The sequence below is a fragment of the Aspergillus uvarum genome, assembly GCF_003184745.1.
Source record: "Aspergillus uvarum CBS 121591 unplaced genomic scaffold BO82scaffold_25, whole genome shotgun sequence".
Lineage (NCBI taxonomy): Eukaryota > Fungi > Ascomycota > Eurotiomycetes > Eurotiales > Aspergillaceae > Aspergillus > Aspergillus uvarum.
Genome location: NW_020291322.1, coordinates 268,594 through 290,422, shown reverse-complemented (window position 1 = coordinate 290,422; position 21,829 = coordinate 268,594). Strand labels below are relative to the sequence as shown.

Genomic DNA, 21,829 nt, shown 5'->3' with positions numbered 1-21,829 from the left:
CCCACTAGTCCTAGTCCGGACTAAGCCAGATTCCCCAGGCATGGATCTGCCCATTCAGGCACACTACCTTAGTTGATAGTAAGTTACAGTCCAATATCTAGACAATGATTCAAGCCGCTTCTCGTCTTTGTCTTGATTCTGTTCAAATCGCTGGTAAAATCTTCCTCAGCCCAGAGAAAATCCACATGCGGACGTGAATCAGGTATTCTAACACTACGCACTTTGACCAGGGTACCATCGCGTCAAACAATACCCTCTATATGAGACATGTCAAACCAGGAAGAGAGAGAGAGAGAGAGAACTCCAGAAAGACCGCCAATAGAGTTACACAGATACGAGAAGGGCTATGACAAACATTAAACGGACAGGAAAGTAAAGAGACATAATTACATAGAGTTTTCTATCTTCGTACGCGACCACGACCTTGGACTTTACCGGGAAGTAGCCCGGCCTAGGATGAATACACCCGCAATCACCGCGGCCAAGGTCACAATCGCTCCAGGCAACAGTAACTCGTTGGGCACTCCGGCAATGAACTGCTCCTCAGCGTGATGCGCAGGGAAGGACTGAGCCCGGAGGGGCTTGGCCACTACCACCTCCTCCTCGGATCGTTCCTCAGAGATCACACTCTTCTCCTCGACAGGACGGGCCGGAGCCGGTTGAGGATCCAACGTAGCGGGAATTGGAGGCTGGCTGGGATCGTGCACGAACAGATCGACCTTGTCCCTATGCGACAGACGCGCGAGACTCACAGCATCAGACAGATCCTGATCTGTGGTGATTGAAACGGTGTCGCCTTCGTTGTCCATATAACTGAGAGCATAGCCCGTGTTGCTGAGCTTGCCATCTTCGCTGATTGGAGCACCGCCGACGGCCTCTACCTCAGGACCCAATTTGGCCGATACTTGAGCGACCAGCTCAGCGACACCGGCGGCAGGAAGAACATTAACCCGGTGTACTCGCCCACTGGGAGCCTTGAATTTGAACGGAAACGAGATGTGTTCGGCATGGTGCGGCTCTGCATACTCCGAATGCTCATCCCCGCCGTGGTGGGAAGCAGATTCGTTGGGGAGAACGCTGTCTCGAGCGTCATAACTAGCCTTGGGTGACTCGGGGCTGATCACTGACCGCTGAGCGGGCTGCTGGCTTCCTGAGACCATTGAATCGGACTCGTGGTCCATTGAGAGCCAGAACTTGTTCCATGCGGGACCCTCATCGTCCTGTGATGACATGGTATTGATCTGACTAGGATATTAGATTCGGTACTGTTGAGAGCTTGGGTTTATACTGACCTGTTCCAGAGTCGCATATGTCAACTTGAGCACGTCCACCATACCCACAATCTCCCCTGCATCGTTCATCACAGGCAGGTTTAGGTAGTGTCCGTCTAAAGATCTCTGCTGTTAGCCCTGTTCTCTAACCTAATCGCAAGCTGGAGTACCAACCGTGCATTTTCCGAAGCGCAGCTTGGATACTCATGTCGCTGGGGGCAAAATCCGGGTGAGGTGTCATGACGCGAACAACGCTGCAAGTGGCGGGGTCGAGACCCGGAGCAATGACACGCAGTACGATATCCTTGCTGGTGAAGATGCCGGTAATGGAGCCCTGGTCTTGTACAAGAAGGGCGGTGGTGTGGTGCTCTTTCATCAAAGCAGCCGCTTCCTTGACGGTGGTGCGGACAGAGACGGTGGTCGGGGGCATGCCATCTAGGACAGATTCCAGCGTCGGGCCGGACATCTTATGCCGCAAAGCTTCAACGTACTGAATGATTTGCTGGGGCTGACTGGAGCCGAGTTCGGTCTGCACACCTTCCAAGGCGTCGTAGAGTTTGCGGGAAGAGCTGTAGGCCCGCTCCAGTTTCTCCATCGCATCGTAGAAGCATTTCGTGATATCAAGCACACCGGAAATGTCCTGATTCTCATCCATGACGGGCAAATGGCGGAAACCCTTGCGCACCATCAGATCAAGAGCATCGGTGGCGCTTGTGTCGGTCCTGGCGCAAAGAGGGTTTTTGGTCATGATTTCGGCCACTGTGACCTCACGCGCCTTGTGGCCTGCGCCCACCACCCGGAAAGCAAGATCCTTCGCGGTGAAGATACCAGAGATACGGTCATCATCGTCGGTAACCAGTACGCAGTCTTCTCTCTTAGCGGCCATCAACTGGGCGGCTTCCGCAATGGTAGTGTTGGGCTTAATCTGCAGGGCCTGGCTGGGTTTCAAAGCAAGAACGGTGCCGGGAGGAGCTTTGCGAGAACGGTTTGCTCTGGTCGTGTGTTGGCGCTTCTTGTTGAGGTCGGCCTCCAATTTTCGCCGAATCGCCTGAATTGAAGGAGTAGTTAGAATTGAGTCAACGCTGGGATGACCCCCTTTAAGCAGATTTTTCTTTTTGTTTTCATGTTTTCGCAACTCCATGGAGATGGCATCAGACTTCGACCCATGTTGCTTGCTTGTAATCAACGGTGCAGCGAAATAGAAGAGAGGGAAAAAAACCCAAGAAGACAATCAAGTGGAGAATCAAGCATACCTCATCGCGCTTGGACTGGTTTTGACGCTGTCGACTGCTGGCAGCACTCATGGTGTTGCTTCCAATATCGCTGGACGCGGTCTGCGGGGTGTGTACAGTGGAGGAAGTGTCCGGACGAGGACGAGGAATGTGACTGTCTTGGAAGTCGGGCAGCCTGCCTCTGCCGACCGTTTTGTGGTTGACGGTTCCTTTAAAAGTGGGTGTGGATGACATGTCCCCGGTCGGTGACTGGCGGAGCTGACTTAAAGTCGGTCTGTGTTTGGACGAACCGGTTCAAAAAGAGAAGCGGAGACTAGCAAATTGAAGACAATCGGGACTTTAAGGAGATAGAGAGAGGGAGACTAGTCTTCTCGGAACGGGAGAGGAGAGAGATTAAACCACGCAAAGATAGACAAGAAGGAACAGAGAGTGAAAAAGAGGAAGAATTGAGGATGAAGTTTGTTTCACGAGAAAGATACGGCACAAACCAGGGGAGGGAGGGAGGGCAGGAGGGGGGGGGGGGAGGGAGAGAAAGAAGAAGGAGGTTGCCAACTTAGTTCTAGTTCGGCCAAACTATTTACTGTTATTGACAGATTCAACTTTCAGGGAGGGAGACTGATGGGGACTGCATCTTTCTCCTCCCCCCCGATGGGACCACTACAATACATACACAACCACCTACCCTCCGCCACGCATGCCATCCATCACGATCCGCAAGAGTAAACAAAATACCGTATTAGTGTACCGTAATGATGGATCGATCACTGCCACTAAGCCATTTAAGGAGAAAATTGAATGTGAGTTCATCAGGCCGAAAGCACATGAACACATGAACTGATGAACGGATCACCCAATCCAACCCAGCCTGAATCTGCAACTTCTCTCCGTCAAAGGCGGTCAGGCCACTTTCTGACCGGGTCACATGAGAGAAGACTATCTGCCTGAGGCATAAAGGCCAGGCATCAACTGCCCCCACATCAGTCACACTTCTCACACCTCAGGCACTCACACTCCCTAAGGCATCAAGGCATAAATCCTGGGAAGCCTCAATCCCGTGACCCGCCTCGCTTAAGGGCATAGGGCTCCCACACAAACCCGACACAACCTCATCCCGAGTGAGCGAGAGACTCCGGTGCCTTTACGACGACAACCAACCCCGACAACCCAGTACGCGCTCAACCTCCCCTCCTCCCCCCGATTTTTCCTGACTTCCAGTCTCTGACCCGCCGCCACAGAAAAATCCGTCAAGATGGTCAAGAAGAGGGCGAACAAGTAAGAACAACCGATCACCACCCTGAATTTTGCTGCTCCCACCCAACTATATCCAAACCCACCTCCAAATTCGATATCATGCTCTGGACTGCCAAATCGCACGCATCCGCACATACATACGCCGGGACCCGAACAACAATTCGAACGATACAAGAAAGAGTCACATTCCGAATCGAACAATTCGAAGAGGGCCCGGCGGATATGTCTTATCGGTGGTGATTTGTTCGACAGACATGAAGTTGAAGTGGATTACCCAAGACACTTGAAAAAAACTTTTACCACACAAGTCTGTTCAACGGGTCAGAAACTAACGCTTCTCCTATAGCGGTCGCAACAAGAACGGCCGCGGCCACGTCAAGCCCGTGCGCTGCTCCAACTGCGCGCGCTGCACCCCCAAGGACAAGGCCATCAAGAGATTCACCATCCGCAACATGGTTGAGTCCGCTGCCATCCGTATGTTCCACCGATTTTTGCCACCGCAACCCCCATCGTGATTATTGGTTACACCACCGCGCCGCCTATTGTTCGTTCCAAGAAAGAGCTGGACCTGGTCAACTGCATTGCATTTTGGAGACGACGAGTTGGCGGACGTTCGGCCGCCGCAGGAATTGAGCAATAGGCCGCCGGACAACAGAAAACGACATGAGCCCCGCGACTGACATCTACTCTCCGCAGGTGATATCTCCGACGCCTCCGTCTTCACTGACTACGCCGTCCCCAAGATGTACCTCAAGCTGCAGTACTGTGTCTCCTGCGCTATCCACGGCAAGATCGTCCGGTACGCATATGATCATTCTAAACACGGATGTCGCTTGATGCTGACCTTCACTTCCAGTGTCCGCTCCCGGGAGGGTCGTCGCAACCGTGCCCCCCCTCCTCGCATCAGGTACAACAAGGACGGCAAGAAGCTGAGCCCCCCTCAGGCTGCCAAGGCCAACTAAGGGAAAGGAAATGGAATGAATCATTAATCACTTTTTTTCCTCGAAAGAGAACAAAAATGGAATTAGTTTGAAAAAGGGCCAATTCCTACTCGGCGTAACGCTTTTCTCTTGATCATGTGTGCTTGATGAAACCATCTTTTCTTTACTTTTCAATGAACGGGATTCAGTTACGGGGTTGAAAAAAAACGGATTATCAAAAGTCTAAGGGACTGGCTTTCTCCCAGGAGATGTTGTAGATACATCAGTTATTGGCCCGCAGGCAAAGGAGCCACGCTTGTTCAGTCGGCATCTCTTTGGAAGACATCGATTTGGAATGTTTCCATCCGGGTAAATGCTTAGCTACTTCTCTTAGCCCTGTATCACATGTCATGATCTGAATATGCTAGACTTGCCATGTTCTCTCGATATAAGCAACCTATCGTGGCTCACGGGTATAAATAGCCCTTCTCGAAGTAGTTCCCATACATATCGACGACCCCACTGCGTCCTTTGGGGGTTGGATTTCGTATTATCTTCACTTCTCCTTTCCAGTGGCCTTCCACGAACTGTTGAACGGACTGCATGGGGGATGATGCTCCTGCTAAGGAAGAGAAGCTTGGGGACGGAGAAAAAGAGGAGACTGTAGTGGCAGGAGAAAGGTTAGAGGAGAATGTGGTCCCCACTGTATACCGTCGCCTTCGATCGCGCCTTACCCCTTCTTCATACTCTATCTTTTTAGCGCGTCGGAAGGCAGCCAGCTCAGCGACAAGATCTACCATCGGGACTTCAACCTGAGACTCTGCGGTGGCAGAGCTTTTCATGCCTGCTGTAGTAGTCGATGAGCCTTGGGGGTGACTATCTCTTGCGGTAGATGTGGAGCCTATAGAAATAGTCCTCGATCTAGCTTGCGGTGTGTATTGCTGACCTGAACTGATTGATATTGGAGATGAAGTGGCGTTTGGTTCCGGGTATCCAGAGAGCCTGGGGTCATCATCTTCTGGTATCAACGAGACCTTTTCATTCAAAACAGCCATGGGAAAGTATTTTCCTGAATAGCCATCTGGAACTCCACACTCTTCTTCGCCGAAAAAGCTGAAATCATCAACGGCTGCTGACCAAAGGTTTTCGGAGTCCCGGTCTCCCGTACTTGATTTCAAGGTACCAGCCTGGTAGCTGGTAGGTCTCCATCGAGTCAACCTAGCGCGACCTTGAGCTGGATATGTCGACGTAATTTCAAGTACAATCCGGCGCAAGGCAAATAAGGACCGAGCGCTCTCTTGTTCGGCTTGCAGTCGAGCTTGACCAGGTGGAAGCGAATAATCTGACCCTGCCTGAAGCGTAGCTAGTAATGATTCGTTCGAGCATGCTGTTATGAAACGAACCAGCGACGCAAGAATCGGTGAATTTGCGGGTACATGAGATGGAACGTCAGTCAACACGAGCTGTTCTAAATGAGAAACGTGGGAAGGATGCAGATGTGGATAATAGTGGCTTCCTCTGCTATTCCGGCGAGGAAGGCCCTTAGGACGCTTAGAAAGCAGTTCCTGGACTTTCCGAGCGCGGGAATCATCTATTGCCACTGGAATGGAACATAGTGTTTGGCTGCCTAATGTGTCGATGTTGCTATCCAGGATGCTGGAGATACTGGAGCTCGACAATTCGTGAGGCAGTCGGGGCGATGGAGTGGTGAAGTCAGAATGTCTTATTCCATCTCTATTCACGTCTGAAGCATCAATCACTTCAGGTGCAAAGACTGATCCACGTCGCCATTGCGGTAATGGCTCGTCTTCAGACAAAGTGGGACTAGTGTTGCAGTCAGCAGTGCGCGAAGGTGGGTTTGATGGCCGAGGCGCTGGAGTGCCGTCGAGCTCAAAAATGGGCATCGAATCCGTCCGCAGCTCATGAACCCCGTTGGTAGACTCTAGCTCTGGTATACGCAGCCCACCATTATCACTTCCTGCCGGGAGTTCGGGCAAAAGTGCGTCTGGTGATGTGGCTTCCTTTGCGGGTACTTCAGCTGTGCAGAGCGCATGGTGGGCTCTAAGGTATGTGAGGTTTTTCTTAGCAGCAGAGCCCAAGAAAGGGACTAGTTTCTCAGCCCCTGGAAGATCCTGACGGTCCTCGTTTGCAGAAGCTAGCGAACGTTGTCGTCTATTGATTGATTCAGCAGTATTGACCGTCCCGACATCAAGAGCGTGCAGACAAGACGAAGCGAGGAGGCTTGCTGCTCCTTCGACTGAAATGAGGTTGTCCGCAATATACAGATGGGTTATACCAACTTCTGATAAGTCCTCCACCCAAGAACGTCCTGTTAGTGGCTGGGTAAATGCTGCCATGTATCTCTCATCCAGCATAGGGCTACTTAAAAACCTTTGAATCGACGAGAGTGGTATTGACTGAGACCCGCCAATCGGACTACCCCATGCTCCCGACCTTCTCGAGCCAAGTTCTGCGGTGATATTGCTTGTGGGTCGAAAGCAGGCTTGCAACAGAGACCTCACTGCCATATCAGTAAGAAGGTTGTTGCGCAAGTCAAGAAACCGAACACGATAGCCAAGGGCGTTAGCAAGAAACTCCGCATCATTATCTTTCAACCCGATACCCCGTAGCTTGAGTACTTGAAGGCATTCTAGTTGTGATAAAGCCGACAGAACCAAGCGATCTCTAGCAGGGGTAGTATAGGATAAATCCAGGTAAGTCAATTCAGGGAAGTACATCAGCGTCTCTGCAATACCCTGTGAGGTTGTGTTATATTCACTGTCCGCCAGTAGTAAGCGAATGTTGTATGTGCGGGAAGTTGTTGCTTCATCTTCAACACCTCGACAAGCGCCTTTCAGAGCCATCATGGCATTATGATCGAAAAATGGCAACTTGGACACGATAAGAGACTGGAGGTTTGGCAGAGAGTCTAGAATCTCCCTCAGCCACTCCGGACGCGGACCACCATAGATTTCTGACAAGGCCGGGGGTAGATGCAGTGTATGAGTGAGCATCCGCACCTCGAGACGGGCATACTTGAGTGTCCGCCTGAACCTTGTCAAAGCGACTGCACGGCATATCTTTCGTCAGCGCTAGGATTTCAGCACCCGCCCCAAAGACCAGGGATCTCATACCGTAGACTGCATCATTTTCAGTCCCAAAGTGTGAAGCAGGGTCGCCCCATAGAAACGGCATGAACAGCCCATGCCATCGCCGACAGACTAGAGCAGCAGCGCACAGGTCGCTTGATGGGATGTACTGCGATACAATGGACCATGCATCGCGGGCTGTAGCAGACTGATAGGATGGTGGCACTGTGTCCATGGTAGCTACATGTGGGTTGGTTGGGGGCCTTGGTTCTCTTGAGGATTTCTCGGGCTGGTCTGGAACCACTATTTTTTTTTCTTGCCGACGGAGTAGGGGCGAAACCAGGAGGCAGCGTTCTTTGAAGTACGAGGAAGTTCCAGCAAGCTTAGCAGGCTGGGATGATCATTTGGTTGTCATGAAATCGGGGGCCAAGGAACGCTCGGCCCCAAATCTGCAGTCAGCGCGCCGGGCACTGCCACGGGGTGCGATGGGGCGTAGGAAGACACCAAGGATCCATAAGGCATTAAGCTTGTGGACTCTGATTTGCTGTCCGTAAGCGCGAACAACATCGGAGGTCGCGAAGATCGCCTCGTGGTCAATGATCGAGGCAGACAGCTGTCAGGAAAGCAGAGAAGGGAAGAAGGTCTCTCTCTATGGATCTGGGGATCATTAAGCCCATGGAATGAACTGAGCCCTGACTGAAAATGGCAAGCTGACGGACAGGTACCCGTCTGACGTCATCCCCCGCTTCGTCCGCAAAACACTCCGAATCACCACAAAAAGCCTCCAGAGAACCTTTACCATGCGACATCTTATAATATTTTCTTCTTTGCTTTCGCATCCCAGACTCTCAGATCATCTTGTTATTTCTCACTAAGCTCAAAGAGTGTACTGGTTGGAGGGATTGGGCTACGACAATGCTGCGAGATAGCCGCATAAATGCCTCCAACCCCGAGGACCGGATGTCATTCCAAGAGCTGGCGGGTCTGGCAATGAAGCAGGAGAGACTGCGACAATCGCCAGGAAAGGGAGGGAAAGAAAACGCAATCTCAGAGCGAGACTTTGTTTTTCCACCGAGGAAGTCGATGGATCCTGATACTTTTACTCAAGATGACATTAACGCCTTTGTTGTCCAACGAATGACCCATGAGGGGCAGATGTACAATCGCAGCAAAAGTGTACGAGGACACAACAAAAGGCCGAGCCAAGAAGAAATCAACGACTATGTGATTGAACAGATGCAGCGTGAGCAAGCGGAAAAGTCTCACAGCGGCCAGCAAGCGCGAGCGCGAGCACCACCGAACCCGCCCCATCATGAGCCAAAGCAGTGTTCATTCTGTGGCGACAGACATCATCAGGTCACAAATTGCTGGCGGCGATGGAGGGTTGCGGTTGAGGCGCCGCAAGGCCAATTTGTGCCGAGGCGTGTTGAATACAAGTTCCAGATACCGGGCCAACCACCTATGTACCGCTCCGGTTTCACACTCTTCTAACACATGACTATGGCGACACTTTAATTCATGGTGCTTGGATTTAGGTACTAAATTTACTCGACTTACGATTGAGATTCCGGCATAAGCATGGCGTCAAGGAGTTCGACTGATGGTTGATATGACACTTCACATTTCATTTTAATGTGTCAGGAGCATTATAGGAATGATCAATTTGACTTGCACGAGTTATTCCTGTGACAAATAGGCAGCTTCCTGTATCCATATCATTCACAGTAGACCAGTAGGCTTGTGGTAAGCAAGAATTGGGATTTCCAACTTCTGCGATTCGTACTCCTGATACATAGCGTCCAGATCGTGGGAGGAAGGGTCTTTCTGTATGTGCGTGCTCCATAGCCTTGACTGGAGGATTACACAAGCGTTTGCCCATGCACAGACAGTGCCAGCGAGGCCTTCTGCGAGGGAGTACGGGCGATCGGGCATGCGGTACAAGGGCGAGTCTCGCTTCGGATCACTGTAAGGGGGCGTTTTTCGCGCCTCTAATAGTAATGCGAGTGCTCTTGCAAGAAAGTAGTCGCCTGTTAGCTCGCTTGCATTGGACGCTAAATCAACATCTCCCGTTCGCGCGACGTAGTTACGTCTGGTTGTCTCCATGAGATCCTCATCATACTGAAAGCTGTCATGAAGGAGTAGCAACGACCATGCATTTCCTGTAATCCCATGGCATAAGCTACCGCCCTTGTACAGAACCCCTTCCTTCCAGACCCGATCACACGCCATAGAAATGACCTTGTCCCACTCCGGCTGCCAGAAAGTGGAAACCAAGGGACGATTTCTCCTGGCGCAGGCCATGAGATTCAGGAAACCGGGGCTGCCGTGACATATTTGAACAAGAGGGCTAGAGCGGCGCGAAGAGCCATGAAAAGGAAGACTGGTAGGCAGGTGGCCACTATTAGCAATACATATTTTGCAAAGACCTGTGATTGTCCCAGCTATTAGTGGCAAATAGTCGCGTTCTGCACCGTTGCTGAGTTCTTCTGGCGTGCAGGCAAGGAGACTAGAAAGTATGCCAGCTTGTCAGACAGAATTGTCAGTTATTGAAACCTTATGGTTACTGCATAGTGTATATACACTTGCCTATGCCATGTACTCTGGTCATGTGGTCAGCCTAGTGCAAAAGTGCTAGTTGAGATGATACTAACGCCCCAAGACTATACCGGTCTTCCTTCCAGTGCCACATCAATGGCAAGGCATCCTGATCTCCATGCTTGGAGATGAAGTCTTCCCTACCAACAATTCCACTCGCAATGATACGGTCGACTAGCCGCGGTATCTCTTTGAAAACCAGAGTCAAGGCCTGCGCTGTCTTATCCTCATAACCACGCAGTCGAAGGTTAAGCAAAGCCCACAGCAAGCCGGCTCGACCGAATAGAACTTCATCTGAGCCCATGAGCGAGCCTCCATGTGATACCATGTGGCCATTATTCAGAGCGATCCGCATCACCTTTTGAATGCATTCCGTATCGTTACTAGAAACTGCTGTTTTCAAGTCCCTTGAGGCAAGGATGCGCAGTATCGGACCCGCCAATGCGCTGGAAGAGCCGAACGGAGACACTCTCTCATGCAGGATTGGCACATCCGGGCCTTCTGGCAATACTCGCTCGATGGCGAGCTGATGAAAGCGCTGAGAGTCAAACCCAAGTGATTTGACTTGGTGGTCTAGGCGCAAGAAAGTCAGAACGATACCTAAGCTATCATCAGCGGAGCACGAACAAAGGGTGATTTGATCAAGGAACGGCAGTTGTTGGTCTATGCGGCGACGATATACCTGGAAGTCCAGCATAGAAACCAGTATTATGGGATTTCCCCCAGTCTTTGAGCGGGGGACAGTTCTCTTGTAGAAGCATAGCCCCACGTTGGACAGCCTCCTGGAGCTGCTTGAGTGTATCTTTTAGGGAGTCTTCGCTGATCGCAACAGGACTCAGCGTGTTGGGGTAGAACTGAGGGGCATTCCCAATCGACATTGGAGCTATTAAACAGGTGACATAGGTAACCTAGATTCTGTGACAACGCAATGGGAGGATTTACAGTAGACTTAAAAGTTCGCAGCTAAGGGAGCTCCTTGTTCATGGAGCAGGAGCGGTTCATGGAGAAGCATAGAAGCAACTGAAGTTTGATGTGGAAAACATACGGTTGTGTGACATCACTTCTCGACTCCTCAACGCAACCTTCAATACATGAATTCTTGACCCTGGACTAACACCATAAGTTAACACGAACAAGAGCTTTGTTATTGTCAAGGATCGCAGAAATTTTTCGCTAATGCGTACAATGGCCGTATGCTTTCCAAAGCTTTTGCTGGTGTTTACATACAACGGAGTATTTCAGATGCCTTCCTTTCTACGGCTATAGTGGAGAAGAGGGATACAATGCAACACCAAGTCATTTTTTTTTGCCAGATTTGATCGATTCGGCGTTGCAGGAGTCGTTGTGTCTTTGTCTTCAACCCGAACGAAACATCTGAAAGTTCTCTGTTTTTGTCCACGATATAGTGTGCCTGTAGCTTCCAGAATCATTGATGTTGCTCTTGCATGCAGCAAACGGAATATCAGACCGACAGTACAGAAGGACTTTCTGCCTGCACAGCATCAGCCATGTGATAACAATTACTCGAACTCATATGTTTCCTCGACATATAGCCTTGGCAAGTCACTTTCTGGAAGCTCCGGTCAAGCTGCATGAGTTATTAGCATATAGGACTAATGTGTGTAGGAAGGTTGTGCACAGAGATGCTCTTGCGGGGGATAATCAATAGTCGCTCGACTTGATCTCTTCTATGATCCTGTATAGTTTCCTGCGACTGAGGGAAAACCACTAGTCCAGATTGTATTCAGCCCAAATGAGCTGAGTAAAGAGAGCAACATCAGACGAGATGCGGTCTTTATGTAAATACTACTCCGTAACGTTACTGTAGTTGAGTTGAATACTCCCCGGCGGTCGAAAAGGAGGGCTGCGGGGCGCGGCATGATTGGTCACCGCCTTCGACGCTGAGAGCTCGGGGAAATTTTGGTCAGAGAGGCAGGCATTATTGAGACCCCTCCGTGAAAGCTGCGATCATTATTCAGGGCCACTTTCCCATCAACTCCCCACGCTTCCGCTCTCGGCTCTTCACCTTTCCCTCGCTTTGCCCTCTCTTTTCGCCCATTTATTTTCACCAAAATGGCCTTCGCTGGCCAGACCCCCACGATCATCGTGCTCAAGGAGGGTCCGTCATTTCGCCCGCATCCAAATGCTGCTTCTGTGTGTACCGCGGATCGTTGCTAACTGACCTTGCGATTTTTCCCCCAACAGGCACGGATACCTCACAGGGAAAGGGCCAGATCATCTCGAACATCAATGCTTGTGTTGCAGTCCAGTCTACGATCAAGAGCACCCTCGGCCCGTATGGAGGAGACTTGTTGCTGGTGGACGGCAACGGCAAGCAGACCATCACGAACGATGGAGCCACCGTCATGAAGGTGCGTCGGTCCCGATTGTGATATGTCTTCACTTGACTCTATTCTTCCCGTTTTCCTTGGGCAGATACTACTTTCCTTACCCCACTGTCGGATGCTGATGGCATTATCACCCATCTAGCTCCTCGATATTGTCCACCCCGCCGCCCGCATTCTCACCGACATTGCCCGGTCTCAAGATGCTGAAGTGGGAGATGGAACAACATCGGTTGTCGTCTTGGCCGGTGAGATCTTGAAGGAAGTTCGGGAACTCGTCGAGCAGGGAGTCAGTTCACAGACTATTGTCAAGGGTCTGCGGAGAGCCAGCTCCATGGCTGTGAACAAGATCAAAGAGATTGCTATCGACATGATCGAGGCCGCTGGAAGCGAGGAGAAGAAGGTGGAGACGCTACGACGCCTGGCCGCGACGGCGATGAACAGCAAGCTTATTAAGCGCAACTCAGACTTCTTCACCAAGAGTAAGTTGGCCTTATTGTCATACAGGGATTTTGGTTCTGGAAACTGAAGATTTGCTATAGTGGTGGTGGATGCCGTCCTCTCGCTCGACCAGGATGACCTCAACGAGAAGCTGATCGGTATCAAGAGAGTTACTGGTGGTGGTCTGCAGGATTCACTCTTCGTTAACGGTGTTGCCTTTAAGAAGACCTTCTCCTATGCCGGATTTGAGCAACAGCCGAAGTACTTCAAGGACCCCAAGATTGTGTGTCTGAACGTTGAGTTGGAGTTGAAGAGCGAGAAGGACAACGCCGAAGTGCGGGTGGAGCATGTGTCGGAGTACCAGGCTATTGTCGATGCCGAGTGGCAGATCATTTACAACAAGCTCGAGGCCATCTACAAGACCGGCGCCAAGGTTGTTCTCAGCAAGTTGCCTATCGGTGATCTGGCTACGCAGTATGTCTCTCTTTCGCCATCCTTGCCCTTGGCCTGCAAGCCACTAATTCTCGATTCACTGTGCACAGGTACTTTGCGGATCGCGATATTTTCTGTGCTGGTCGTGTGGCTGCTGATGATATGGATCGGGTCTGCCAGGCGACCGGTGCGGCAACGCAATCGACTTGCAGTGACATCCAGGATCGTCACTTGGGTACATGCGGTGTTTTCGAGGAACGTCAAATTGGTGGTGAGCGCTACAACCTTTTCTCGGAATGTCCTGCCGCCAAGACCTGCACACTCGTGCTGCGCGGTGGAGCGGAGCAATTTATTGCGGAGGTTGAGCGCAGTCTGCACGATGCCATTATGATCGTCAAGCGTGCTCTCCGCCACACCACCATTGTTGCCGGTGGCGGTGCCACCGAGATGGAGCTGTCGAGCTTCATGCACGGCTTCGCGGACCGCAACGTGCCCCACAAGCAGCAGGCCGTGGTCAAGGCCTTTGCCAAGGCTTTGGAGGTGATTCCCCGTCAGCTGTGCGACAACGCTGGATTTGATGCGACGGATATCCTGAACCGCCTGCGGGTGGAGCACCGCAAGGGCAACGTCTGGGCAGGTGTGGACTTCGACAACGAGGGTGTTCGGGACAACATGGCTGCCTTTGTGTGGGAGCCCAGTCTGGTTAAGGTTAATGCCATCCAGGCAGCTGTTGAGGCTGCCTGCCTGATTCTGAGCGTGGACGAAACTATTAGTAAGAGACCCAGCATCCCCAACCGAGTCTACTCCAGAGCTGACATGACAACCTTTCTTACTACAGAGAACGAAGAGTCAGCCCAAGCTCAGGCACCGGCGCGTGGACTCCCACCGGGTGCTGCCCAGCGCGCTCTGGGTGGCCGCGGACGTGGCATGCCTCGCCGCGGACGGTAAACGATAGGCGGACGAATGATAGATTTGGACCTGTATGCGATGGAATGGTTGAATATAAAAGCAATCAATAATCTGAATAGCGCTTGAGTGCTTTCCATTGGTTGTGGATAATATCATATTTTCTTTATCTTTTACAATAGGGGCTGGGCTGTTCGTAGACTAAATTATCCAGATCGGGAAGGTCCACTATCCGTCACTCACTTACTGGGCCCTGACTGCATCACGTGTTGCTGTCCTGAAGTCCCACGAGGGCTATGGAATCGTTCGCGATTCCCATGAATTGATGGGTTTATACCCCGGCAGTTCTTCAGTGGTACCATGATGGCTGATAGCCACGAGGATGGCCAGCGATGAGGACGGGCCGAATACGATCTGTGATAGGAGGGGCGCATTTGGAATTTTGACGCTGGCACTGCAGGTTGATTATTATTTGCATCGGCGCAATGCAGCTGGGGATCGGGGAGACCGATATGCAGGAAAAAGACCTAGTAACCTATCCAAATGTTCATCCACATCTATGGTTTTCGTCCCCCAATAGACTAACTTTGTGTTTTTTTGTCGTCTATTTATTTCTCTTCAGATTACCTACTATCTAATTGAAGAAGTAAATCCAACCGAGGAAGCACCAATCGACGCGTCGGGCTCCACTGCCGCCTTTCCCCAGTGACGGACTGCGCCTTTCTCTCTCACTCCCTCACCATCTGACCTGACCTTCTCCTCTCCTCCTCTTTCAACCCTTCCTTTTTTTTTTCTTCTCCCTTTCTTCTCTCTTCGCTTTGCCCTCTCGTCTTATTCCCTGGCTCGTGACCTGCTTGGGGTCTACGTATCAGTCTTCCCTATTCTGCTCCTGTGACTCGCTCATATATCCTCTCCTTCCCTCTGCAATTCGGCGATGTCCTACTATCCTCCATATTCGGGCCCGCCCGGGTATCCCCCGCAGCAGCAACAGCAGCAGTATAATTACCCCCCTCAGAGCTACGGCAGCCCGCCACCACAGTATCAGCAGTGAGTCTCAGTCGCCCTCTTATTCTTGCTTGGGCAAATAACCAAAAGGACACCTCGTACTTGATGTTAATCAATGTCCCAGACAAATGAATCCTCACCATCACCATCACCAAGCGTCTTATGGCGGCGGCGGCGGCGGCTACCCTGGTCAGGCCTACCGCCAACAACAACCACCTCCCAGCAATCCTTACCCCTACGGTCAGCCGGCGCCCCAACAGTATCAGGGATCGCAACCGCCCCAGGGCGGCTATAATGTATGTAGCGAGCCCAAGTCTTATTTCCCTGTACAACGGACGGTTAACGGCAGTCCTTTAGGGTGGTTATGGTGCTCCCCAATATGGTGGTCAGCAGGGTAAGCCACAAACCGCACTAACGTGCAGTTTTGACGCAACTGACGCTTTCCAGGGTACTCGAACCAGTATAACCAGGGCAGCCAGGGCAACGGACCTCCTCCTCCGCCAAGTGAGCCGGTGGCTTTCGGTCATGGTGCGCCGCAAGGCTACAGCTTCCAGTACTCTCGTTGCACGGGCAAGAGAAAGGCCTTATTGATAGGAATCAACTACTTCAACCAGAAAGGCCAACTCCGGGGGTGTATCAACGATGTTAAGAATATGTCAACATACCTGAATCAGAACTTTGGCTATGCTCGTGAGGACATGGTTCTGTTGACGGATGATCAGCAAAACCCTATGAGCCAACCCACCAAGGTCAATATCCTCCGGGCTATGCACTGGCTGGTGAAGGATGCGCAGCCTAATGACTCTCTATTCTTCCACTACTCTGGTAAGTGCCGACATGTTAACCCTCTCTTTTCTTTCGAGGCTGGTCTAACGGCAGCAGGCCACGGCGGTCAGACCCCTGATCTGGACGGCGACGAGGACGACGGATACGATGAGGTGATCTACCCGGTCGACTTCCGCGCCGCGGGACATATTGTCGATGACGAGATGCATCGCATCATGGTCAAACCACTTCAGCCAGGAGTGCGGCTCACAGCCATCTTCGATTCGTGCCATTCTGGATCTGCCTTGGATCTGCCGTACATATACTCCACCCAAGGAATTCTCAAGGAGCCCAACTTGGCTAAGGAGGCGGGTCAGGGTCTGCTGGGCGTGGTCTCGGCCTACGCGCGGGGCGATATGAGCAGCATGATGTCAACGGCAGTGGGGTTCTTGAAGAAGGCGACCAAGGGAGACGAGGCGTACGAGCGTACCAAACAGACCAAGACAAGCCCGGCAGACGTGATCATGTGGTCGGGCAGCAAAGACGATCAGACTAGCCAGGACGCACAGATTGCCGGACAAGCCACGGGAGCCATGTCGTGGGCGTTCATCAGCGCGCTCCGCAAGAACCCACAGCAGAGCTACGTACAGCTGTTGAACAGCATCCGCGACGAGTTAGCTACCAAATACTCGCAGAAGCCGCAGCTGAGCAGCAGCCATCCCTTGGGTAAGCAGTGTCCTGTTGTTCCGGTATAATGTATAATATAGGAAGCGGTTCTGACGGAATATAGATGTGAATTTGCGGTATGTCATGTAAATAGGCGTTTGTGGGCTTTATGGGTCGAGCGATGGGATGAGAAATATTGGTGCCTTTCATACTTAATCTCTACTATGGGCTGTCATGCTATTCTCGCTGCTTCCTTAGCTTTAGCGGTCACGGCTTGTTTTGGATGGTCAGAATGGTCAGTTGTTCTAAAGCATACCCTATCTGCAATGGCACAGGATACACACGTATGCCAACTGTATAAACTTCATGATTGTTTCATTATATTTCCATGATATGTCGTTAGTTTTGTCTGAGTGCATGTGCGCCCCAAGACGGACTACCACTACCACCTTTTGGGCGCATCGACCACCGTCCTCGAAAACGAGGCACTGACCGTCTCTCTCTGCTTCTTTTTCTGAGCCGCGATAATGCCAGTGCGATCTGTGACGGGGGTGGCATTGATGATATTATCGAAAGCATCCTCTTCATCATCACTGCCGCCTTCCGCCGACCCCGACTCCGCATCCGAGTCCTCTTTCAACTGCTGTGGAACCGTCTCTTCTTCGGGCCTCGCGATCCGCTCGGGCTTCGCCTTCTCCTCGACCTCGGGATTCTGGAACGCCTTGGAGTTCAAGATCTTCGCTCTGATCGCAGCCATCTGCTCTTCCTCCTCCGAATCATCCGAGATGGCGAACGGGTCCTTATCCTCCTCCTCTTCCTCCTCTTCATCATCTTTGTCCTCATCGTCCTCCTCCGAATCACTCTCAGCCCGCCGGTTCGTGTTTCCGACGGTCCACATATCGTCCGCACCCGTAGCCCGATTCTCCTCGTATTCCCTCTCGATCTTGGCGAGCCAATCCTCCTCGGCGCGCTTCACCTCCTCCTCATCGGCACAGGCCGCGTAGCGCTTGAAAAGCTTGGCGTTGATCTCCATGAAGGCCTCCCCGTAGCGGAAGGGTTTGAGGACTTCGCGCGCCCAGTCTTCGTGGCCGCAGATACAGAAACAGGCCGCCAGGGCTTCGACGCAGTTCAGACGCCAAGGTTTGCCATAGTTGACAGTGTTGGCGGCAATGAGGTAGGGGACTATGTGAAACACAACCCAACCAGATAATTAGACTTGATCGAGAGGGAGTATGTAAATGGAAGAAAGGGAGAGAGGGAGCAGAGACGTACGCAAACGTTCACACTTGCCACCGATTCTGGACCAAGGGACCTCCTTGGTGCGCACCCAAGAGCATTCGACCACCGCGGCACCGAATTGTTCCATGAGATCCTTGTCAGCGGGGGAGACGACCTTTTTGGCGTTGGGCCTGGGGATTAGAGAACACAAGCATGTTAGTAACGAGAGTCCACGATCCGCAATATCTATACCATATACATCTTGGGCCATAGCTGTGTGTAGGTGTGGGGTGAGGGCTAGCGACAAAACATACGAAATCACGACGCCGGGAAAGCGCTGGCCGATCGCCAACTCGCGCATCAGGCCGAAATTCATCAATCGTTTGCCGGAACATCGCTTCGGATCGCAGTGGCCCATGTCCCAGCAGGCGGCCTTGAAGGGAGGACGGGAGTAACCGCCCTGCTCGGGGTCACTGTCGCCATCACCACCACCGCCGCCGCGGGGAGGGGGACGAGAGCGCGGGGCGGAGGAGAATTTCTTGCCGCCGCGGGAGAAGTTGTCCTTCTTGTGGCGGACCATAGTGTGAATTTTGGCTTTTGTTTAGAGGGTCTGTATAGCCAGGCTGAAGAGTATATTGAATTGCGTAAGGTATTAGACTGCAAGCATGTGCAGCTATATCAAGAAGCCGGTGTGCAGCGTGTAGAAGAGGTAGAGGAGTGAAGGTGCAAAGGTGGTGGTGGTGTAGAAGTCGAGAAAATGCAGGCAGTGACGGAGAGCAACCAAACCAAACCAACCAACCAACCAAGCCCGTCCTGCCCTGTCAGGTTAACCCGGCATCGGGACGGAAAGAAGTTCCCCTCATTCTTCCCTGTCCGCTTCCCCCATTAATTCGTTCCACCCATTCCATCATCATCATCATCATCGTCCTTCTTCCCACTGCTTGTTACTACCGCCGCCTTAAACTGTTCCCCGACTCCGATCTTCCTCCACGTGCGCTACCCAATACTCACTTTACTCAATTCTCTTGCCCTATCATTCTCATTCCCCCTTTGGTCCTTTTCAATTAATTCACCCTGGAGGCCGCTTCAGCACGTATGGCAGCGAGGGACCGCTTCGGTGCCTACGCTGACCCGGGCTTAACACCGCTACAAAGAGCTATCCGTATGTGTCTTCTGTGCCCCCCCCCCCCTTCCCTTTCCCCCCCTTCTCGTTCTCTTTCATCTGGATTTTTCCCCACCACCACGATTCTCGACATATGAAGCTTTTACAGAAATATGACGAATTGCTCATATCTTATCTCCCACCACTACAGGAAATGCCTGTGACCTGTCCCACTATGAACCCAACCTCGCCCTGAATCTCGAAGTGGCCGATCTCATAAACTCCAAGAAAGGCAATGCGTGAGTTTCTTGACTGGCGTTGCGCATCCCCGCCGTCCTGGGAAGCACGCATCGGAACTAATGGCCGTCCGCAGACCTCGAGAAGCGGCAATCGAGATCGTCCATCTGATCAACTCGCGCAACCAAAACGTGGCGCTACTGGCGTTGGCAGTAGGTGGCCTCAACATATCACCGGGCAGCTGGCGCGGAACATAGACTGACGAGACCCTTTCGGCTAGTTGCTCGACATTTGCGTGAAGAATTGCGGTTATCCCTTTCATCTTCAGATCAGCACCAAGGAATTCCTCAATGAGTTGGTCCGTCGCTTCCCCGAGCGCCCGGCCATACGGCCCTCGCGCGTGCAACATCGCATCCTCGAGTCCATTGAGGAGTGGCGACAGACGATCTGTCAGACTTCGAGGTACAAGGATGACCTAGGCCACATTCGGGACATGCACCGTCTGCTACTTTACAAGGGCTACGTGTTCCCCGAGATCCGCCATGAGGATGCTGCGGTCCTGAATCCCAGTGACGTGAGTTTACCCTATCGATTGTGGACGCTCGCTTTGCTGACCCGTCAAGAACCTTCGCTCGGCCGAAGAAATGGAAGAGGAAGAGCGTGAGGCTCAATCCGCTAAGCTGCAGGAGCTAATTCGCAGAGGTACCCCGGCCGATTTGCAAGAAGCCAACCGCTTGATGAAGGTCATGGCCGGTTACGACAACCGACACAAGACGGATTATCGGGCCAAGGCGGCAGAGGAGGTGGCCAAGGTGCAGCAGAAAGCCAAGATTTTGGAGGAAATGCTACAGAGTCACCAGCCGGGCGACCGAGTTGCTGAAGGGGACGTATTCGAAGTAGGTTGTCCATCTCTTAAAGCCGGCACAGAACCTGCTGACAGTTATCGACAAGGAACTGGCGAGTGCACTCCAAAGCGCCCATCCCAAGATCCAGAAGATGTGCGAGGAGGAGTCGGATGATCCAGAGGCCGTACAGAAGCTGCTCGAGATTAACGACAGTATACACCGCACGATCGAGCGATACAAGCTTGTCAAGAAGGGTGACTGGGAGGCGGCCTCTCAGATTCCCAAGGGTACTCTGGGCACGACAACGGGCGTGTCGAAGAACGCTAACAATGAACTTTCCCTCATCGACTTTGATCCCGAACCCGCACCAAACGCCAACGGCAATGGGGCCGTGGCTCCTACTGGAGGTAACTCTCTGGAGAATGACTTGTTGGGACTGTCAATAGACGAGCCTGTTCCGGCTCATGGTGGAATCTCGCTGGGGCCTGGTAGGCGACTTACATACCTTGTGACGTTGATGCGTGCTAATACCTGATCTCGCAGCCCCTACGGCGTCCGCGACGCCACCAATGCCTCAAGCGTCCACTAGCTTCAGGCCCAATTATGACATCTTCTCTTCGATGAACACATCTCAGCCGCCCTCACAGTCATCCACGCCCGCCCCAGGTGGGCGGCCCCAAAGCATCATCTCTTCTCCTGCTACAGCAACCCCTCCTCTTGCTCTCGATCCGTTTGCGTCCTTGGTGTCTGCCGGGTCGCGACAGGCCAGTCCTCTGCCCTCCGGCAGGGCCTCGAGCTCGCAGCCGCCAGCAGGTTCGTTGTTGGACCTGATGGGAAGTGAGCCTGCACCACCAGCAAACAGCCAGATCAAGGCGCGAGAGGAGGACGAATGGGATTTCGCTTCATCTCTACCGGAAAGCAACGCGCTACCCAGCATGAACCGCGTACAGGTGCTGAACTCGACCCTCCGAATTGAATTCATGGCGCGCCGACACCCCCAACAAACGCAGCAGATTCATGTGGTAGCCCTGTTTTCCAACAGCTCTAACCAGCCACTAAGTGAACTACACTTTCAAGTGGCCGTGGAGAAGGTGACCCCCCCTCCCCTCTCCCCCCCGGTTGACCTACAAAGATGATATGCTAACGGAGCCGCACAGGCATACGCACTGCAACTGCGGCCGCAGTCAGGACGGGACATTGCACCCTCACAGGCGAACGGGGTGCAACAGGAAATGTTGGTGAATAGGGTTCCAGTGGGTAAAGGAAACGCGATCAAGATGCGGTTCCGCGTCTCGTACCGGGTGGGTAGCGAGCGCAAAGAAGAGCAGGGCATGGTTCCGTCATTGGGAATTGCCTAAAAGAGCTGAAAGCTGAATTACAACCGACCAGAGGGTCAGGGGAGGAGACGAACGGAGGCAATTACCCTAGACATATGGTTTGAACCCGTTCCAGGCATGGTGGTGTGTTTGATATCTGAATCTCTTGTGACTTTTGCGGCTTTTGCTTTGT

At 52.3% G+C, this 21,829-nt stretch overlaps 9 protein-coding genes across 9 annotated transcripts; 5 read left to right on the top strand and 4 right to left on the bottom strand.

Annotated features, from left to right (window-relative positions):
• Positions 1-113: 113 nt before the first annotated feature.
• BO82DRAFT_354194 (CBS and PB1 domain protein) lies at positions 114-3,005 on the bottom strand. The gene is made up of 4 exons (XM_025635144.1): positions 2,525-3,005; positions 1,446-2,319; positions 1,293-1,387; positions 114-1,241 (listed from the first exon to the last, which is right to left on the bottom strand). The coding sequence occupies exons 1-4, from the start codon at positions 2,735-2,737 to the stop codon at positions 432-434; spliced, it is 1,992 nt and encodes a 663-aa protein (XP_025492224.1). The 5' UTR covers positions 2,738-3,005; the 3' UTR covers positions 114-431.
• Positions 3,006-3,752: 747 nt separating this feature from the next.
• BO82DRAFT_282915 (40S ribosomal protein eS26) lies at positions 3,753-4,716 on the top strand (the record flags this gene model as incomplete). The annotated part of the gene is made up of 4 exons (XM_025631389.1): positions 3,753-3,775; positions 4,101-4,228; positions 4,451-4,553; positions 4,611-4,716. The coding sequence occupies 4 exons, from the start codon at positions 3,753-3,755 to the stop codon at positions 4,714-4,716; spliced, it is 360 nt and encodes a 119-aa protein (XP_025492223.1).
• Positions 4,717-4,940: 224 nt separating this feature from the next.
• On the bottom strand, positions 4,941-8,086 carry BO82DRAFT_72758 (uncharacterized protein). The gene is made up of 2 exons (XM_025641495.1): positions 7,809-8,086; positions 4,941-7,741 (listed from the first exon to the last, which is right to left on the bottom strand). The coding sequence occupies exons 1-2, from the start codon at positions 7,996-7,998 to the stop codon at positions 5,142-5,144; spliced, it is 2,790 nt and encodes a 929-aa protein (XP_025492222.1). The 5' UTR covers positions 7,999-8,086; the 3' UTR covers positions 4,941-5,141.
• A 514-nt stretch (positions 8,087-8,600) lies between these two features.
• On the top strand, positions 8,601-9,254 carry BO82DRAFT_282851 (uncharacterized protein; the record flags this gene model as incomplete). The annotated part of the gene is made up of 1 exon (XM_025631385.1): positions 8,601-9,254. A coding segment is annotated over one exon (654 nt), but the record flags the coding sequence as incomplete, so codon positions are not given.
• A 114-nt stretch (positions 9,255-9,368) lies between these two features.
• On the bottom strand, positions 9,369-11,408 carry BO82DRAFT_72773 (lanthionine synthetase C family protein). The gene is made up of 4 exons (XM_025641496.1): positions 11,041-11,408; positions 10,415-10,958; positions 10,344-10,363; positions 9,369-10,285 (listed from the first exon to the last, which is right to left on the bottom strand). The coding sequence occupies exons 1-4, from the start codon at positions 11,234-11,236 to the stop codon at positions 9,483-9,485; spliced, it is 1,563 nt and encodes a 520-aa protein (XP_025492220.1). The 5' UTR covers positions 11,237-11,408; the 3' UTR covers positions 9,369-9,482.
• A 912-nt stretch (positions 11,409-12,320) lies between these two features.
• Positions 12,321-14,632, top strand: BO82DRAFT_354192 (chaperonin-containing T-complex subunit CCT7). The gene is made up of 6 exons (XM_025635143.1): positions 12,321-12,477; positions 12,564-12,730; positions 12,849-13,185; positions 13,246-13,618; positions 13,687-14,348; positions 14,415-14,632. Exons 1-6 carry the CDS (start codon positions 12,432-12,434, stop codon positions 14,522-14,524), a joined length of 1,695 nt encoding a protein of 564 aa, XP_025492219.1. The 5' UTR covers positions 12,321-12,431; the 3' UTR covers positions 14,525-14,632.
• An 808-nt stretch (positions 14,633-15,440) lies between these two features.
• BO82DRAFT_335000 (caspase family protein) lies at positions 15,441-17,007 on the top strand (the record flags this gene model as incomplete). The annotated part of the gene is made up of 5 exons (XM_025633286.1): positions 15,441-15,529; positions 15,612-15,783; positions 15,845-15,881; positions 15,935-16,312; positions 16,367-17,007. The coding sequence occupies exons 2-5, from the start codon at positions 15,616-15,618 to the stop codon at positions 17,005-17,007; spliced, it is 1,224 nt and encodes a 407-aa protein (XP_025492218.1). The 5' UTR covers positions 15,441-15,529; positions 15,612-15,615.
• Positions 17,008-17,190: 183 nt separating this feature from the next.
• Positions 17,191-19,116, bottom strand: BO82DRAFT_334997 (ribosome biogenesis TSR3 family protein). Its single transcript, XM_025633285.1, has 3 exons — positions 18,451-19,116; positions 18,191-18,327; positions 17,191-18,100 (listed from the first exon to the last, which is right to left on the bottom strand). The coding sequence occupies exons 1-3, from the start codon at positions 18,714-18,716 to the stop codon at positions 17,361-17,363; spliced, it is 1,143 nt and encodes a 380-aa protein (XP_025492217.1). The 5' UTR covers positions 18,717-19,116; the 3' UTR covers positions 17,191-17,360.
• Positions 18,922-21,711, top strand: BO82DRAFT_72500 (VHS domain protein). Its single transcript, XM_025641494.1, has 8 exons — positions 18,922-19,298; positions 19,450-19,537; positions 19,612-19,687; positions 19,756-20,049; positions 20,099-20,371; positions 20,427-20,808; positions 20,864-21,411; positions 21,478-21,711. The coding sequence occupies exons 1-8, from the start codon at positions 19,232-19,234 to the stop codon at positions 21,676-21,678; spliced, it is 1,929 nt and encodes a 642-aa protein (XP_025492216.1). The 5' UTR covers positions 18,922-19,231; the 3' UTR covers positions 21,679-21,711.
• The last annotated feature ends 118 nt before the right edge of the window (positions 21,712-21,829 follow it).

Excerpts from the sequence above, each read along its gene's own strand:
- BO82DRAFT_354194 (XM_025635144.1), bottom strand. The coding sequence starts at position 2,737 with ATGTCATCCACACCCACTTTTAAAGGAACCGTCAACCACAAAACGGTC. Across the intron at positions 2,320-2,524 it reads ACCAGTCCAAGCGCGATGAG|GCGATTCGGCGAAAATTGGA; the intron begins GTATGCTTGATT and ends CCTTCAATTCAG. Across the intron at positions 1,242-1,292 it reads CATATGCGACTCTGGAACAG|ATCAATACCATGTCATCACA; the intron begins GTCAGTATAAAC and ends TATCCTAGTCAG.
- BO82DRAFT_72758 (XM_025641495.1), bottom strand. The coding sequence starts at position 7,998 with ATGGACACAGTGCCACCATCCTATCAGTCTGCTACAGCCCGCGATGCA. Across the intron at positions 7,742-7,808 it reads TGAAAATGATGCAGTCTACG|TCGCTTTGACAAGGTTCAGG; the intron begins GTATGAGATCCC and ends TATGCCGTGCAG.
- BO82DRAFT_72773 (XM_025641496.1), bottom strand. The coding sequence starts at position 11,236 with ATGTCGATTGGGAATGCCCCTCAGTTCTACCCCAACACGCTGAGTCCT. Across the intron at positions 10,959-11,040 it reads TTTCTATGCTGGACTTCCAG|GTATCGTTCTGACTTTCTTG; the intron begins GTATATCGTCGC and ends ATGATAGCTTAG. Across the intron at positions 10,286-10,343 it reads AGTACATGGCATAGGCAAGT|CTGGCATACTTTCTAGTCTC; the intron begins GTATATACACTA and ends CTGTCTGACAAG.
- BO82DRAFT_354192 (XM_025635143.1), top strand. The coding sequence starts at position 12,432 with ATGGCCTTCGCTGGCCAGACCCCCACGATCATCGTGCTCAAGGAGG. Across the intron at positions 12,478-12,563 it reads GATCATCGTGCTCAAGGAGG|GCACGGATACCTCACAGGGA; the intron begins GTCCGTCATTTC and ends TTCCCCCAACAG. Across the intron at positions 12,731-12,848 it reads ATGGAGCCACCGTCATGAAG|CTCCTCGATATTGTCCACCC; the intron begins GTGCGTCGGTCC and ends TCACCCATCTAG.
- BO82DRAFT_334997 (XM_025633285.1), bottom strand. The coding sequence starts at position 18,716 with ATGGTCCGCCACAAGAAGGACAACTTCTCCCGCGGCGGCAAGAAATTC. Across the intron at positions 18,328-18,450 it reads TTTCCCGGCGTCGTGATTTC|GCCCAACGCCAAAAAGGTCG; the intron begins GTATGTTTTGTC and ends TCTAATCCCCAG. Across the intron at positions 18,101-18,190 it reads TGGCAAGTGTGAACGTTTGC|TCCCCTACCTCATTGCCGCC; the intron begins GTACGTCTCTGC and ends TGTTTCACATAG.
- BO82DRAFT_72500 (XM_025641494.1), top strand. The coding sequence starts at position 19,232 with ATGGCAGCGAGGGACCGCTTCGGTGCCTACGCTGACCCGGGCTTAACA. Across the intron at positions 20,050-20,098 it reads CGGTCCTGAATCCCAGTGAC|AACCTTCGCTCGGCCGAAGA; the intron begins GTGAGTTTACCC and ends TGACCCGTCAAG. Across the intron at positions 20,372-20,426 it reads CTGAAGGGGACGTATTCGAA|GAACTGGCGAGTGCACTCCA; the intron begins GTAGGTTGTCCA and ends GTTATCGACAAG.